The 18,541-nt window shown below is 43.9% G+C and overlaps 1 protein-coding gene across 2 annotated transcripts; it reads left to right on the forward strand.

Moving 5' to 3' along the window:
- The first annotated feature begins 210 nt into the window (after nucleotides 1-210).
- On the forward strand, nucleotides 211-10,206 carry CALU (calumenin). 2 transcript variants are annotated; one of them, XM_088447415.1, is made up of 7 exons: nucleotides 211-314; nucleotides 1,631-1,867; nucleotides 3,721-3,914; nucleotides 6,461-6,627; nucleotides 7,106-7,166; nucleotides 7,564-7,763; nucleotides 8,642-10,206. In XM_088447415.1, exons 2-7 carry the CDS (start codon nucleotides 1,647-1,649, stop codon nucleotides 8,744-8,746), a joined length of 948 nt encoding a protein of 315 aa, XP_088303541.1. In that variant the 5' UTR covers nucleotides 211-314; nucleotides 1,631-1,646; the 3' UTR covers nucleotides 8,747-10,206. The 2 variants fall into 2 exon arrangements, with proteins under 2 accessions (XP_088303541.1, XP_088303552.1); XM_088447426.1 differs by lacking the exon at nucleotides 3,721-3,914 and adding an exon at nucleotides 3,968-4,161.
- The last annotated feature ends 8,335 nt before the right edge of the window (nucleotides 10,207-18,541 follow it).

Genomic DNA, 18,541 nt, shown 5'->3' on the forward strand with positions numbered 1-18,541 from the left:
TACTTTTGCAAGGCACTGTACGTACACTCACCGTCACTCAGCAGACTGCACAGGCACAGGCAGTGGCTCTACATCACACTGCGCGTTCCCGTGCGGACGTGGCGCTCTCCAACCAACCGCACGCCACTGCCCGCCCCCTCCTGCCTTCCACCAATTAGCGGGACGGATAGCGGTAACGTTGGCGCAGGAAGCCACGCCTCCCGTGGAAAGCTGCTGCTTCCGGTGTCGGCGTGTGAGTGAAGGCGGCTGCAGCAGGAGTTGGCAGCAGGGCGGGCGGAGCCGTGGCACAGACAGAGCAGCCTACAGCTAAGCAGGTAACGGGAATAGGACCGGCGCTGGGAGAGGGCGCAGTGTGCCAGGGAGTTGTATCTTGTATACGTGTGTGGCTCTTCCTCTGGCTCTTGTATCAGTTGCCCATATAACTGTTGTCTCTCTGTGGCTGAGCTGGTATTACACCCCTGACGGTAACGCATGTAAATGCTATGTTGGTTAGTATTAATTTATTGTTATCTCAATGTGTGACACTTACTTGGAAGTGAGTTTAGGATGTGCCCCTGTGTAAATGTAATCTGGTTGATAATACATGTAGCTGGGATTTGCTAACCTAATTCTAGTGTATTTCACATTATTTTGAATGAATTTAGTATGTACTGCTGTTTGCCTATGTGCTTTTTTTTCTAGTTCTTGTTGGTGCTATGTTGGCAATGGCCAATCACAATGATTCTGCTGTACATTTTAAAAATTGTTGAAAGTTTTATTTCTTTGTATTTTGATGCTGTGACTGTGTAGCAGTAAGGTCACAAAAATCATGGTCAGCAATAAGAGGACAACATAGTGCACATATAGCATTGAGCAAAAAAAAAAAAAAAGGTGGGTTCTTTTGTCCCTGATTGCCCTGGAAACATTACACCCAGCCCACACAGCGCTCTACCCCTACACAGCCCAGCGGGAGAGCTTTAACATATACAGAAGATGCAGTGAGCTCTCTACACTGACAGCCCAGATATTCACCTAGCACAGCTATCCGACATGGATACCACCCAGCTCCAGTGTGTCATTAGTACCCTAAAGGCATTTGTTTAAATTTGGAAATTACCACTGTGGGGATGTTGTTACATGTTTAGCTTCTTCACTCCTTACCTAATTGTTGCTACTTTAGGTATACCTAAAAGATAAGGGGAATGTGATTTCCCGTATACACACTACACAGTTATTGTTCCTGTATGATCACTACATTTCTTGAGGTGGTGTTTTTACATGCACTTTGTCAGACAATGTCTGTATGCACTGCATTTGTTGCACAATTACTGACAAACTCCATGCAGCACAACTGATATCTGGAGCCGATCTGTCGGACTTGTGAACGATTGTTGGCTCTGAATGCTGTGCCCAATTATTGTGCAGTGTGTACCTGGCATTTTAAGAACCATCCATGAGAAATTATCCTGTTTAAAGATTAATTGCAATTATAACTTTATTGATTACTAAGGGTTATAACTGGCTTGCCTTTTGATGTATGTAGTACATTAATTTCTTTTAGTGTAAATTTATGAAGTATTTGAGAATGCGGTCAGGATATTACGAGCTGAAACATCTGATGTACATATTTCTGTAACCTTTTGTTGCTCAGGTCACTTCATTAAGCAATGGAAAAGCATTATCTCCTGTTGTGCCTTGGCCTCTGTGTGGCCTGTGTGCTTGGTAAACCTACTGAGAAGAAAGAACGTGTTCACCATGACCCTCAGCTCAGTAACAAGATGCATGATGATGCCCAGAACTTTGACTATGACCATGATGCCTTTCTGGGAGCAGAGGAAGCGAAAACATTTGACCAGTTAACGCCGGAAGAGAGCAAGGAAAGGCTGGGGTATGTCCATTGAGTTCACTTTAGTTCCACTGCTGCAAGGGTTTATTTGTTTACTGTGTGGTAATAGTCATCCTGCCAGGGTGGGGCAGGGATTTGGGGCGCGCTCCTGAAAATGGGGTTGTGCCCATAAGGGAGGAGGTGTGGCCTATTGCCACACCCCCAAATTGTCACACTTGGCAGCCAGCCCAGGCTACCCCCAAGCTCTCCCCTCACTGTGAATAGATGCCATGCACACGGCATATACTAACCTAGTGGCTCTCAGAAACTGCAAATTTTCCCACCCGCGGAACACTGCGGCTCGCAGGTGGGGACGGCGTGGGGTGCATTTTGCCCCTTTAAATTCGGACAGGATGTGGCACCACGCTAAAACAGTCCAGCGGAAACATTACCTCTAATTGTCAAGTTTCCTTTTCATCATTTGTATTTACTTTCTGTAGAAATACATTTTCTTGACTTGGGGATGAATTATCTTTCACTGCTACCTATATTTACAACACTGCAACCTATATTTACAACACTGCTACCTATAGTTACAAATAAAGCAGATCAACTCCAAGGGAACTCTGAGTTCAATTCAGTTCTCAGCGATGTAGAGCTCGCTGAGAATTTACGGTACCCAAACTTTGTATAGTTTCATGCGTACCTGCACAGGTTGCGAGGGGAAAATGTGTGATGTGTATAACTTCAAAATGTCAGTGTTCAATCTGTTTCTCAGGCAAGTGGCCATTGCACTTATTGTATTGTCTCCTATATGTCTTAAATATTGTTATAACACTTGGTGTGTCACAACATATTTTCTTTTTAAATAAGGTACAAATGCTGCAGTTATGTATATAACACAGGAAGTTTATATTCTGTACAAAGTAACAAACATCCAAAATACAGAGGTGGTGGGAAAAGTAATTTCCTATAACAAAATGTATGTGTTTCTTGTTTTATATTTGTGGTATTTTCTTACATTGATATTGAATATTTAGTTAGTCGCCATATAATTTTTCAACATGGGACCTGGTAAGCAAAATGAAGAATTCCTTGAGGTCTATCTTATCTTAAATTCATCACAATCTTTATACTTCTTTTTCTGCCTTCTTCCAAACGTAACATCTATGCAGGGGTGACAATTACATTCTTCATCTTGCCTTAAGCTAGTTATTTGCACCAATATCTCTATTTACTAAAGAAGTCTTATGGACAAATGCTAGCTGATAAGTACAGTGTCACCATTACATAGAAATCTTATCAGTATATGATATTTGTGCTTTTCCAGGCACATTTTTCTTCCCAAATTCTTTCATAATTATTGTACTGGGGGGAATTCAATTGTTTTTTTGGGGGGGCGTCTTAAGTAATGGGCGTCTATCGGATCATTTCAATTGTTGCTCTGATCAGATGCCCCTTAGCTTTTTTCTTGCAGCCTCTGGTGTTGTGAAAAAAAAGCGTGAAAAGTCCTTAGTTTAGACGCCCAAACCAGGGTTTTAGACTGGGCTAGACACTTTTTTCATCTAAACCCCGTCCTTTTGGGCGTGTAAGATACTAATAGGCGTCTAATCAGAGCAACAGTTGAATTGCTCCAATAGACACCCATTAGTAACACGCCCAGTGCTAACAATTGAATTCCCCCTTAGTGTTAGATTTGTCTAACTAGCATCTAATATACTAACGACGTAGAAAAAAACACTCCGTTACATTAAGGTCTAGCTAGCATCACATTAGCATTCTTATATTAGTCTGGTCATATTCGTCCACTCTTAGATACAATGTTCTTCCTTGCTATGCTGTCCTCTGTCCCATTCTGATTCCTTCTAACATTTTACCTTTTTATTTTCCTGTTGGGTGCCATCATGGCTCCACAGAAAGATTGTGGGTAAGATAGACGCAGACAAGGATGGTCTTGTAACAGTCGAAGAGCTCAGGGATTGGATAAAATTTGCTCAGAAGAGGTGGATTTATGAGGACGTTGAGCGACAGTGGAAGGGTCACGATCTCAATGGGGACAACCTGGTGTCGTGGGAGGAATATAAAAATGCCACCTTTGGTTACATCCTCGGTAGGTGCTTTTTGTTTGCAATACCTTTTATTCGTACCATTTTTTCTTTGTAGAATCATTGTAAGTAAAATAGACTTGGATAAGGATGGGTTTGTGACGGAGGGGGAGCTGACTGCATGGATCAAGAAAGCCCAAAGGAGATATGTGTACGACAACGTGGAACGTCAGTGGCAGGAGTTTGACGTGAACCAGGATGGACTCATATCATGGGAAGAGTACAGAAATGTCACCTATGGCACTTACCTGGGTAAGGGAGTGGGAAGTGAAACTGGTACAGTGCCTAGGCTGACAGTAAAAGAGAAATTTTGAAGAAAACACTTGTATTTTGTAAAAGATAAAGTAAGCTTTCATTAATACTGGTCCTCAGCACTCACTGCTTCTCCCTAAAGCCTGAGCCAACTATTCTCATTATTGATTAAAATTAATTTCAATTACAAAGACTTTTCGCAGGGGCGAAAAGTCTTTGTAAAAAAACGGGGATAAGTTTTCACCACTGTTTAGGTGGCGAAAAAAAGTGCAGAATTGTGGTCTTGGGGTGCAGACCTTAAAAAAAGTAGCCTGCACCCCTTGTAATGTCCCCCAAAGGTTTTGTATGTCAAAAAAATAAACAAAAATGTCCTCTGGTCACCTCAAAAAATTGACTTATTTTGGGGGTGATAAAAAAAAAATGGGGGACAAACTTCTAAAGTAGCAAAATTGATTCCTGAGGGGTTCCCAAGTATGCGGCTGGTGTTTTCTAAAATGCGAGTGGTAGTGGCAGGTTCATTTTTACATTTAAAAAAATTACTTTAGGGATTTAAAAATATGCTTACTCACATTTTCATGTGCCCCAAATTTGATAGGCATAGTTATTTTTACCAAAAAAAAAAGCTAAGCTATTATTCACTAGTTCTTCAAAGGCACCTTTATGCACCTGCCGCGGCTATTTAAAAACCCAGACTACCTTCAGCAGGCCAAATCGGGGGTACCCATAGTGATCCCCCATATCAGAATTTCTTTAGGGGGGTGCCAGGATGATTTCCCGAAAATTGGCAGGACTTTTCGATACTTACCTTTCCGCCGGGTCCTGTTTTCGCCGGATCCTAATTGAATATGGGGATAAGTGGGCATGCGCCCGATACTTTATCTCCTCCTAAAACAGCGATTATGGCAAAGTCCGACCTCGGCCTTTTCGCCTCAAATTGAATATGGCCCTATAGATACTTTTCTCTCAACAAAGTGACCAGTCAATCTTAATTTGAACAGCAGTAACATATACTTGTAGGGATCCATGTATTATGTTAATAGTTTTGTTTTGTTTCCTTCAATTAAGTTGGGATTTATATTTTTAGGTAAAATTTTGGAGGGTGAAAATATACCTGCAGATTTTGCTGTATTATATCTATTGGAGCTCTTAGGGAGCAAAACGAAGTAAAAACATTTTCCCCTTCCCAGCATACCATAAAAATTGGTGCTATTAACATACAAAACTGCATCCAATAGAGTTCTGCCTCGCTGCTGAATACCTGCCTGTTCTCTCTTGAAAGTACTTTATTCTTTTAAGGCATACTGTGGATGACCTCTCTCTTCAGGGTGGTGTGGTTGTATACATGAGGCAGCATCAAATTGGGTGCCACCATCTGTATTGATTATAATACAGTAGTTTTTAGACTGTTATTCCTCAGTAAGGTGGCATCTTTGGTAACAGTGGTGGAAGTTTCTGAGTCTATTTGGAAAATATAACAAGTCAGATTTTGGGGGCTAAAGTATGTTTTATTGTTTAAAAGTACAATTATCATAATAGTTTACACGGTCATTAGAAGTGGATATATGCACTTCACTCGAATTTTAAGTTTCATACTTTGTCTAGAAATGTAGCAAAATACATGTATATTACATAGACAAGTAGTTGTTTTCCCATTACATTTTTGTTCCTGAACTATTCTTGCCTCGCCTTTTATTGCAATTGCAGTATATTTCTCAGTGCATTTGCCATATTACAATGAGCAGTAGTAAGCTAGCATTAAACCTAAAGAACAAGTGGAAGTTCTGTGACCTATCGCCAAGCATTTTAGATATTCACACTAAAAAAGTAACAATATGTAATACATTTTACCTGTTGATTTGTATTTTGTGACTTCTAATGAATTATAATCTATAAAAATATACAGGAACAAATAATTTATAACTGTGCGCTCTTGGCAGTACTATTTATGTGCCGTTACATAACTGAATGAATCTACCAGAGAGTATGTGGGCTGGAGGAGGCGTAAGTGGTCCGGTCTCCAAATGGAAGCGACGGAACGCAGTCCTGCCCCGTTCTGGCCCACTTTAACCCCTGATAACAAGTCTTAATTTGCATGAGATATACTGTTCTAAGAGCTTGTGCTATGATAAGAATGATAATTCAGGTGACCTTCCCCATACACTGTAAAATTCTATTCCTTTTACAGAATAATAAATGGCAATTGTAGAATATCTTCCCTATTATGTTCAGTACTTATGAAACAAACATCTCCTCCTCGATCTATTTATCCTGTAATTTGTCTTTTCTTTACCTGTTCCAGATGATCCAGATCCTGATAACAGTTTTAATTACAAACAGATGATGGTTCGAGATGAGCGGCGATTTAAAATGGCTGATAATGATAGCGATCTCATTGCCACAAAAGAGGAGTTCACAGCATTCCTACACCCTGAGGAGTATGATTACATGAAGGACATTGTTGTGCTGGTGAGTAGAATGTTGCTATGGTAGGTTACTTATCAATTTATTCAGAAAATTGTCACTTAAACAAGGCAGAACAAATTGTTATGTAGTTTGTATTGCCCCTGAGGCCTTTAGAAGCTCAAACACTTGTAGCAGTACCCATACGTGTGTGGTGTGTGTATATATATGTATATATATGTATGTATATATTTATATATATATAATAATATTATTTTTTCTTTTACTTGCAAGGAAATCCATAGATCCCACCACTTTGATCAGAATCTATGGGTTAGCACACAATAATTCATGGCTTGCAGCGTGGGGAAAATGAAGATCAATTGAATAGCTCAGTGCATAAAACCCTGGAGCTTTTCCCTGCACTGTAAATCCCCATGCCTAAATGAGTTGTGCCCCCTTCCTTTTATCTATGTATGCATCTTTATTTTTTGTTTTCATATCTTTACTATTGGTCTTTGTTTTTAATTAACCCAATGCACAGGAAACAATGGAAGATATTGATAAAAATGGAGATGGCGTGATTGACCTGGAAGAGTACATAGGTGAGCAGTCCTAGATCATATATAATACACAAATCACATTAATCATTTAGTGTCAGTTATTTGGGAACTTTATTATTTTTACAAGCATTGCCAGGCCCATTTTCCTGACCTTCACATAATGTTACACAGCTCATTCCTGTTATACTAACTCCCTAAATAATCACTTACATTTTGTCTTTAATTTATTGCTTTACAGTTTTTGTGATGGTACCATATTAATATGTAAATCTCCATGATTTAATCCCATTGTTCTGTGTGATCGTACCAAACACTATATGATATATTGTCAGATTTAGAACTATGGGAAGGACAAGGCTACAATATGGACTAACAGTATTCATGCAGCCTTGTGGTGTTCTTTGAGAGCTTTTGTTGATTATCAAAGTGCCGCCCACAGGCGATATGTACAGTCACGATGGTGATGCTGATGAACCAGAGTGGGTGAAGACAGAGAGAGAACAGTTTGTTGAGTTTAGAGACAAGAACCATGATGGTAAAATGGACAAAGAGGAGACAAAAGATTGGATTCTACCCTCTGACTATGACCATGCTGAAGCTGAAGCTCGCCATCTTGTTTATGAATCAGACCAAAACAAGGTAAACACTGGTTAATAAAAATAACCAGTAGGAGAACTGACAAACTAACTTCAATATTCTTATCAGATTCTTATAGTGGTATATGTAATAAAAGTGAGTTTGTGTGGACACTGCCTGGCTCTGAGTTGTACGCTATTCCGATGTTTACGCAATTGAGCAATAATTGGAATCTGTGCATGTGTCTGAGTTGCACGGCGCATGCTTTAAGGTACATTGCTGTAGTCGCTCACAGCGACTATTTACTTGCAGTGTGATTGACAGAGTGTTTATGGGAGTGGCGGCATAGAACGCAGGCGTGTCGTAACCATTTTGGGGGCATCACATCCTGTGTTTGTGATTGTGCACAACCTAAGGGTTACTCAGAACACCAAATCGAAGGATCTTAGACCGATGTTTGTGTACGGGATCAGAAACACAGGATGTGACCCACACACAAAATGATTACGACAATAATCAAAGGCGTTTTTCTTGTGTATGGGATCACAAACACCGGATAGGGGCGTGTCACAGGATGAGGTAGTGTCGCATCCTGTGTTTGTGATCACGTACACAAGAAAAACGTCTCCGACATCTCAGTGCCTGAGGTCATTCTGCACAACCTTAGGGTTACTCAGAATACCAATAATCGAAGGCTGCACGAACGATGCTGTGACTCTTTATGCAGATGCTTAGATTTTTCAAAGCCGCAGGTGATCTTCTCAATACATTCTTTGGTGTCTGCAACATTTGCATATTTTCACACTGCAGCAGTGTATGGGATTGCAGCTGCAGTACATGTAATCAAGACTGGCGATTAAAATCATTTCCTGTCCCAAAATGTTGCATTTGGGAGACCTATACCTCACCACTGTCATAGCTATTTCTTTTCTTTCTCTCAGGATGGTAAATTGACCCGAGAAGAGATAGTGGATAAATACGACTTATTTGTGGGTAGCCAGGCTACAGACTTCGGGGAGGCACTGGTCAGACATGATGAATTTTGAAGAGAGCGAAAGTGACTCAGCCTTCACTTCAGTGACCAGGAGATTCCCTGCCCTTTGGCAGGACTTCAGCGGGTGGAGCAAGAATATAACTCTGAACAAAAGTAATTTATTGTAAATGGACTTTTTGAAACACAAGAGAGGACGACACATGCAGACATTGCTCCGATTACACTTCGGAGGTCATGTAGACATTACTCTCTAATTCTGTAATGACAACAACACTATTTCCAGTTGTGTTTTTTTTTTTTTTTTTTTTTTTTTTAAAATCCAGGGATAAATATGCAGTGTTTAAAACCTATAATTGTTCTGCTGGTCATAGTTACCCCATGTTACAATGAACGCCTCGATTCATGGAAATCAGCGTTGTGAATCCCATGCTGCCCAGTTGGCATACCACTTTTATGTTTGTAAAAATGACACAAATTACTTTTAAATGAACAAATGGATGTTGGTTTGTCTAGGTCGTAGAGAGCATTATTGTTCTGCAAAGTTTGTCTAAGAAATCTGCTACCACCTTAGCCCAAAGTAGCCGCGGGGCCTTATTAATGAATTAGTATTCATTGTACAGTGCTTGTGCTGTACTGGCCACGGATTTCTGTGAATTTTTAAGAGCCTTTTAGAGGTTTTTGCTGCCTTTTTTTTTTTCTTTTTATAACATTTTGTATGTTACTTAATGGCCTATAGACTTATCTAGTTTACAATCCCGGAAAGGTGCAGTATTAGTCCCCTGGTTCATTTCATAAACTGCTCTCTCTTTAACTTCTGCAGAGCTCTGGTTCAGCCATAGCTCCTGCAGTGAGACAGTTAATGGTGATTAACTCCACCATTCAATAATGCAGGGAATATTAGTTTTTTGTTTGTTGTTCTTCCTTTATGTAGGATTTTTGTAAGTTTTTAAACTAGATCTAGTTAACCCCCTTATGCCAGTGTTATACTTGAGAGAGAGTAAATCTCTCATGTCAGCATCTTTGTTTTAATAACCATTTATGTATTGAATAAATACACTAGAAAGGATGTACAGGAGATACAAATGTTTTTTTAAATGAAATGTCCCTAATATAAAGCATTTTTTTTTTCTAGTCACTATCAATGCTTTTTACTACACAATACGGATATTGTGGGTTTTAGGACTCATTTGCTTATACACATTTCTCCATGATGCATTTCTTATTAGGAAAACACTTGTAAACTGTAAAGTTGTAAACTGAACTTAATGCAGCATTTCTATAGATCATCAATGCTTTTGGTTGTCTCCTACTCCTCTTGTGAAAGAACGGTACAGTTCATTGTGCTGGTAATGCTGCTTACTTATTATGATTACTTATAATCATCCAGTTTGAATGCTCATCCCAACTGCTCTAGTCCCAATACCTATTATAATAGCTCATTGGGTGCTAAACACCTATGATTAACACAGCTCTTCACATGATTTGCTATTAAAATAATTTCATGTAATCTTTCTCTTTGCGACTTTATTTTTTGGTACTGTAAATGTTAACCAGATTTTGTTTCCAGTTTTACTTTCATTTAAATTTTTTGTTTCTCTAATGTGATCTCATACTATCCTGTGTATTCAGGAATGTGAGCTAGACTGTGCTATAGCCTTCAAGGTGCAGATCTCTAGCTGTGCTTTGTATTCTGTACATGATGTCTTTCAGAAGCTGTACTCTTGTTGTTGTGCATAAGCATATTTTACTTCATTCAATATATGACAGGAAGAGAGATGAAAGCTTATATAAAGATTATTGTTCATGGAAGAAGTAAATGATACTCTAGTACTGCAGTACATCTGTTAACCACATTTGACATTTTACAAGACATGCAATAAAATGCAATGACCTTAGCTAATGAAACTGAAGCTCCCATTTTAGGGAAATGATGCAGAAATTAACAACGGTCAATGACTGGTAATTTTTGGAGGTGTATAAATTGTAATTCCCTTTCCCTCCCTGGTAGTCTATATGAATGGGTCTTTTCATTCATCCAATGGGGGACACTGGCACTGTGGGTGTAGGGTGAGATGCAGGAGCCTCGGCACCAGGGAGTTAACTTCTTTTGCAGCAGCAGCACAGGCTCCTCCCTTACACCGTGCCTGAAGCCAGTTTTTCTTGGTGCCTTCAGGAAGAGGGCACGGTTTCTAAGGGCTTGTTAACTTCATTTTTTTTTTTTTACTCTATTCGGGCTGTCAGTTAGCGTTCACACGCTGCCGCTGATGGCTCCATCACCTCCTTCGGTGTGCTGACAGCTGAGTCAGTGACACCGGCCACCTCCTCCAGCACAAAGGAGCAGCTGCTGCTGTGCTCCAGGGCAGGTAAGCGGCTCCTCACTTTGTGGGGAGCCGGGTTAGCGGCGCTTGCCACCGGCGGGGGGGGACAACCGACAGCGGTACTGGTCAGCAGGTGCACAGTTTCTGTGCTACTGCTAGATCACCAGGGACTTGACTGCAATGGGGACCATATTATGTGGCAGGTTCCTGCGGTTGGCCAACAGAGGGTGGAGCCTTCCGCTATTCTCTCCACCCCCATCCTTTGGCACGATCCTGCTTCTCGGCTCATTGCCAAAGGCTCCTTTCTCCTCCCACTCCACGCTGAGAAGCACAGTGCAGCCTGCCTGCACGGAGAGATTTCCTCCTGCCCCCCTATACCTCACTCTTTTGTGGTGCCAGGTTTTGTACTAATCCTCTTGCTCACCTATTGATGGTAGCTGGGATTATTGTGCCTATTTTACTATCACTGTGCACTTGACTGTATGTTTGTGTGTCTGTTAGATACCTAATACCAGCACTGTTAATGTTAGGTTACATTTACCATTAATAGCTTTGGTCAAACTTTTATTGTTAATTTAGAGTACACATTGCTGTCTGGATAGTCAGTATAGCCATTAGTTGTTTTTCTCACTGTGCCTACTTATTTATTTGTAGTCACTATACTGTATTTGGGGCCCACATTTTTTTCCACTGGACTACTTATTCCTTTATTTGTGGTCTGTCTATTCAGTGCTCTTGCCCCCACACACACACATACATCATTTAGTAGTGTATATACTGTGTGTTTTCATTTACAGAGACTTCCTTCAAAGGAAACCTCCGCAAATGCTTCACGGGAGAGGACTGCTCCTGTGCTACGTGCTGTGATAGAAGCACTGGAGAAGTTAGGGATGGCATGTATTTGTGTCCCAGATTCCTGTAATGTGTAACCTCCAGGAAGAGTCTGTTTTACAAACAGATCTGAGTGTCGGCTTTTGGTAAAAGCCGGAGAAAGGGTCCTGGGGTGTGTGGATATGAGCGAGAAGGGAGGGCTCCATCCACAGGGCTGTTTCAGGTGTTAGGCCTTACAGCCTTTGAGCAGGCTAATTAGGGCTTACACCTGGAAGTGGCTCAATATAGCTGTGTAAGAGTTTTGATGCAGTGTCTCATACCTGGGAGAGCAGGCCCGCAGGTTAGCTTGCTCTGAGACACTGTTTGCTACAATCCAGAAGGTACTGTAGACATGAGCTTATATAGTGTTCGGTTAGTAAGGGAATTTAATGTCTAGTTAGAGCCCAGACAGGTTAGGATTTATTTTATGTTTTGTTTATTTGATTATTGGTGTTGCACAATAAAAACTGGCGCCTACCAGCTTGCACGAAAACCCACGACTGGAGTGCTGTTTCCTAGCTGCTGTGTGTAAGGAGGTGTCCATCTACCCCAGGAGAGGGACCCTACCCCGATCATATCACAGTAATACCTGCAAATCCTGCAAAGAAAATTATTCATGCTTGGCTCAGGATCACACTGGTGTTTGTGACCGCTGTTCTGTAGAGGCACTGGACTGGTCTGTCTCGGAGGTGGTGATCCCGCAAGAGCCTGCGTGGGCAGCCTCTTTGTCACTTACCATGAGGAAGTTGGTGACTCACGTCGCAGCTTCCTGAACAGCTATGCCTTCAACTGTATCTTCCGGTGGATCCCTGCTACCATCGTCTCACCCAGTCCTTGGGGACCAGCAGCCAATCCTCTTGGAACCAGCGTGGGTTCAGGGTCTGTCCCAATCGGTCCAGGGTTTTGTGCAGGTCTCCATCTCCCTGCAACACATGTTGGAGCCTCCGGCTAAACGCAGGGCACCCCAAAGAGACAGTTCTGTGCCTTCCCAGTCTGACAACTTCTCGGAAGAGGGTGAGTTATCGCAGACGACATCGGACATGGATCTATTTCAGCTCATGACGAGCAAATCGTTCAGGTTGCCGTTGATGCTTTAGTCAGAGCAGTTAAGTCTGCCTTACTCATTAAGGGTTCGGATGCTTCTCCAACTTCGGAAGTGCCAATGATTTTCCCCTTCTCTGCTCAGCTGGGAGGGTATTTTGGCAGAGGCCTGAGTCGCATCTCCTCTTTTTATCCCTTCCAGCCTGAAGAGTGGAAGAAGTGGGAATCCCATCCCCCGGTGGATGCCCATATTACTAGGTTGGTGAAGCTGACCATACTTCCCATCCCCAGTGTGGCCTCTCTCAAGTACCCCACAAACAGGAAATTAGAAAATTTCCTTAAGTCCAGTTTTATGAATTCTGGGGTAGCTTTACACCCAGCTCTTGCCTCAGCATGGGTTGCCCTTGGTCGCTGGGCAGATTCCCTGAGGAAGGTCTCCAATCTGGATCTCGTCGATCAGACCTCTCCTTAGTGGCTAACATTAGGGAGGCTGGATCTTATTTGGGTGAGGCCACCATTGATTTAGGAATCTTCTCTTCAAAGGTGTCTGCTTCCTCCGTGGCAGCTAGACGCACACTATGTCTTCGTTCTTGGAGAGCACACAGCAAGTCCAAAAAGGCTTTAAAGGCTCTCCCGTTCGCCGGTGAGGTTTTCTTTAACCCCGAATTGGATAAAATTGTTGCCACGGTAGCGACGTCCAAGACTGCTTATCTTCCTTCCGCAGCTTCAAGGTCCAAAGGATTCTCCTTTCGATCCTTTCGCCCACAGGGAAAGGCGAGAGGTCAACCAACAAAAGTTCCAAATCCTAAGGCATTCAGACCTGGTCAGGTCGCTGTCAAGCCTCTAAACCAGCTGATAAGCCTGCGCATGACAGGCCTGGTCCCCACCTGGAAATTTCCAGTGTGGATAGCTGTCTCCTACAGTTCACCGACGCCTGGCTGGAAACAACCTCAGACATTTGGGTAAGGAACATCGTGTCTCAGGGTTATTCTTTGACTTTTCAGGAACGCCCTCCAGTTCAATTTTGGCCGCCAATGTGATAGTTCCAGTCCCTCTTCACCAGAGGGGGACGGGTTTTCTATTCAAATCTGTCCCTTGTTCAGAATGAAGTCACTTCGCTTAATCATGCAGGCCATGGAGCTAGGCATTTACATAGCCTCCTTGGACATTCAGGACACATACTTACATGTACCCATCCGGGAGGATCGTCAGTTTTCTCTGGCTCGCCATTCTGAGGGACCATTTCCAATTTCAGGCTTTGCCTTTTGGCCTATCAACCACGCCTCGAGTGTTCATGAAAGTCATGGTGGCCGCCGAGGAGTCCGCATCCTACCATACCTAGATGACCCTCTCCTGCTAGCCAGGTCTCTGAACATTCTTCAGGAACACCTCCAACTCACCCTGGACTTATTGCAGTCACACGACTGGCTGATCAATTGGCGGAAGTCCAGCTTGACTCCGTCTCAGCAAATGGTCCATCTGGGTGCTCCCCTGGACTCCAGAGTTCAGAGAGTTTTCCTACCCAGGGACCAACTGACGTCCCTTCAGTCCCTAATCTCTTTAACAGCGAAGAGTCTCGATACATTTCTGTATGTGGGTTCTGGGCAAACTGGTCTCCACCTTCGATATGGTGTAGTATCCACAGTTCCATTCCCATCCAATTCAATGGGAAAATCTGCAGCTGTGGAACTAAACCCACTGGCATCTCAAATCCCAGACTCTAGTTCTGCCCAGAGAAGTCAGTCATTCTCTCCTGTGGTGGCTCCAGTCATCACATCTCGACAGGGGTCATCCATTCCTGTTCCAGGATTGAGTCCTTCTAAGAGACGCTTGCCTTTTGCGGCTGGGGAGCTGTCACGGGCAGTCATTCTTTTCAGGGCAGGTGGACAGTTCAGGAGACCAACCTACCAATCAATATCTTGGAGCTTCGAGTGGTATACTGCGCACTTTGTCAAGCAAAACCCTTCCTTCAACACAGAGCTGTGAAGGTGCAGTCAGGCAACGCAATGGCGGTCGCCTACATAAACCATCAAGGCGGTACCAAAAGTCGAGGAGCAATGAAAAAAGTCACTCAGCCTTCGTTGAGGTGTAGGTGGGACTTGGGGGACCGGACACCAACAGCAAAGCTTTAATATCCCAGGATGGACCGGTCCTTCCCCCTATACCCCATCCACAGCCTGAGGGCATCTCCGTTTCGGTGTCAGGCAGGGGAGCTGGATCACCATTTTAACAGTGGTGCTGCTACTAAGCAGCCCAAGCTTATTTTTTTTTACATTTCATTTATTTTAATTTATTCTAACTGAGCGGAAGACAGTCCTTTGGACTTCTGCACTGCTGCGCCACCCCTCTGCGGCACCATGACACCAACCTTGGCTAGGTACTCCAAGTGGGACCTAGCTAGCAGGGCTCCCCGGACCATAGACTGCAGCCGGGGTTCAAGGGTACAGGTAAGGCGGGTCCCCGCTGTCGGGGATCAGCGTCTATGCGCAGTCTTGCCTCTCGTCTCAGGAGACAAACCGGAGGCGCTGATGTGGACACCGGTGCGCCCGTGACTCCACTAGACCACCAGGGCACTACAAGCACTGGCGCAGGGCAACGATAAAAGCCAGGGGACCTGGTGGTTAATGTCAGCATAGGGGAGAAGGCGTTCTCCCTGCTGCCCCTTCGCCAGCTCAGGGCGCCATTCCTCTGTGGTCTTTGCTGCTCCTCCGTCCCCTCTGGGACTCTCGGCAGCCATTTTCTGCAGTCAGGTCTCTGGGAACGCTCGGTCCAGTCTCCTTGTATACATCTCCCAAGGGCCAGGTTTATGCAGCGCTATATTCTACCAGCCACTGCAGTCTGTGTAGTTGATTTTAGTGCCCAGTGCAGTTATATTGTATAATTCTGCATTTGTGTGTGACTTTCTGCTAGCGCTGCTTCTGTTTTCCTATTACTGTCAGCTTATAACTTTCCCTTTGATTCTACTATAACCCTGGCATACTAAGGTGTAGGGAGTACATTTTAACCTCACTTCTCCCTATATTTGTGAGGGCTATCATATACTATTTATCGCTATTGTGCACTACACTGTGCCATATTACACATACATCTGGGTTGCTCACTGTACTGTCATTGTTCTTGCAGCTAATTCTGGCAGAGGCAAGAATAACAAGCAGCCTGCTGCTCCCACTCTGGTGTGTTGGAAGTCCTGCTCAGCAGGCTTCGGTTCAGAGGACCTCATTCAAGATGGTCTTTGTGCATCTTGTTATACTGTCCCGGGCCCATCAGCCCCAGTGTCCTCTCCTCGGGACCCACCCTGGGCTACTTTTTCACAGGTGCTGGCAAACTTTGCAGCCCACCTTGCAGTCCCTGTGGTAGCTCCCCCTATGGGATGGCCACAGCAGATACTCCCTGCATATCCTTTGCCTCCCCCATGGGTAGATGTACTTTCTACCTCAGTGCGGAATTTGGCGGATATTTCTCCAGCCTTTCAACAAATTATGCAAATGGAGATCCCTGTTCTAGTAAACCTACTAAGCGTGCTGTGTTATCTTCCCAGTCCACCCAGCTATCAGATTCTGAATCATCATCTGGTAGAAGACTCAGACCTCTCATTCACTCCCCCTCGGGAGATTAGGAACCCCCCTCTAAATTGAATATATCTGCACTTGTTAGAGCTCTAAAATCTATTCTCCAAATAGAAGAGACAGAACCTGCTCCTAAGACAAAGGAGCCCCTCTTTAAACGACAAAAGGTAGTTTTACCAGAGTTTCTTCTATCTGATCATATGAATGAGGCATGGAATATGCCCAGTACAAGATTTCCACTGCCTAAACATTTAGGTTCCTTTTAACACTCTTCCCGCTACTAATACTAATTGTACTAAATGGGAAAGTCCCCCAGCAGTGGATACCCAAGTGACATGTCTGGTTAAGAATGCTAGCCTACCTATCTATACTGCAACCTCGTTAAGGGAGACTAGTAGAAGGATTGCAGTTTGCCTGAAATCTATATACTCACAGGAGCTTATACTCTTCCTGCCTGGGTGGCAAAAGCCATTGAGAGTTGGGCAGAGGCCCTAAATGGTAATTTCCCTCTGATGCTGCCTCCTATTGGGTGAAACAGCTCTGGATGCGGCTCTCCTAGCTTCCAAGGCATCTGCCACTTCTGTGGTAGCCCGCTGTATTGTGTGGCTCTGCTCATGGAAGACAGATTTGAACTCTAAAAAGGCATTGGAGTCTCTGCCTTATTCTGGGGATATCCTGTTTGGCCCAGAAGTAGACATTCATGACTACCTTTGGCAGCTTCAAAGACGGCGTTCCTACCCTCTGCATATAATGCAAAGCCTCGGATGTCATTCTTTTGTTCTCAAGGAAAAGCTAAACGTCAGTCCTTTCCAAGGCATCAGGCATCAAATAAGGCCATCTAGGACCAAACAGACCTGGGCGTCTAGACGTCCACCTACCAAATCTGAGGACAAGCCTTCAGCCTGACTGGTCGGGCCTCCTGGGGGCTCTCCGGATGGGAGGCCGACTTCTCCAATTCGCCTAGTTCTGGTGTCAGACCACAGACGCCTGGGTAAGAGAAGTGATCTCATACAAATATGCCCTCTTCCCCCCCCCCCCCCAGCAGTTCTTTTGCACAGGACCTCCATCGGACTCAAGCAAGGCCTTGCTGCTCTAAAAGGCCATTGAGTCCTTACTGCTCTCCGGAGTACTAATTCTGGTCCCCTCCTCACAGTGAGGGAAGGGCTATTATTCTACCCTTTTCTTAGTTCAGAAACCCAACTGGTCTCGTTGGCCTATCCTCAACCTCAAGTCTCTGAATAAGTTTATCAGGGTGCCCAAGTTTCATATGGAAACCCTCCACTCTATTATACTGGCTATGGAACCTGGGAACTTTATGGTGTCTCTGGACATTCAGGACACTTACCTACATGTACCTATAGCGCCTTCTCATCAACAATATCGCCAGTTTGCTATACTACAGCAACATCACCAATTTCAGGCTCTGCCTTTTGGCCTTTCAATGGCTCCTCGTGTCTTTACCAAGATCATGGTAGTTATGGTGGCCTACCTTCGTCGTCAAGGGATCAGACTGCTCCCATCCTTAGATGATCTCTTGCTGTTGGCCAGCTCCCCAGAGATTCTTCACCACCATCTACAGGTAACCATTGCCTTTCTACAGACGCACAGTTGGCTGATCAACTGGAAAAAGTCTTCCTTGACACCTTCTCAAAGAATGGTACATCTGGGAGCCCTCCTGGACTCTCAGGTTCAGAGAATCTTCCTAACGGCAGAGAAAATCTTGGTGTTACAGCACAGACTACTACACAGTCACCTAGTGTCAATTCACTCTGCAATGCAGACCCTGGGATTCATGGTGTTCACCTTCGACATGGTGGAGTTCGTTCAGTTTCACTCCAGGCCCCTACAACACCTGATCCTCTCGAGGTGGAATGGGCTGCCCCATCTGCTCAGATCCTAGATGATGGGCCTCTCCCCGGAGGTTTGCCTGTCCCTAGCATCATGGCTACAGACGCCCCACTTAGACAAGGGACGCCCCTTTTGGATCTCTGACTGGGTGCTCCTCACCACAGATATAAGCATCCACCGGTGGGGCGCAGTGACCGGCCAGCA

Source organism: Taudactylus pleione, unplaced genomic scaffold, assembly GCF_031769625.1.
Source record: "Taudactylus pleione unplaced genomic scaffold, aTauple2 ptg000019l, whole genome shotgun sequence".
NCBI lineage: Eukaryota > Metazoa > Chordata > Amphibia > Anura > Myobatrachidae > Taudactylus > Taudactylus pleione.

Coding starts and splice junctions, on each gene's coding strand:
- CALU (XM_088447415.1), top strand. CDS start 1,647: ATGGAAAAGCATTATCTCCTGTTGTGCCTTGGCCTCTGTGTGGCCTGT. Junction 6,628..7,105: donor TGAAGGACATTGTTGTGCTG/GTGAGTAGAATG, acceptor CCCAATGCACAG/GAAACAATGGAAGATATTGA. Junction 7,167..7,563: donor TGACCTGGAAGAGTACATAG/GTGAGCAGTCCT, acceptor TGCCGCCCACAG/GCGATATGTACAGTCACGAT.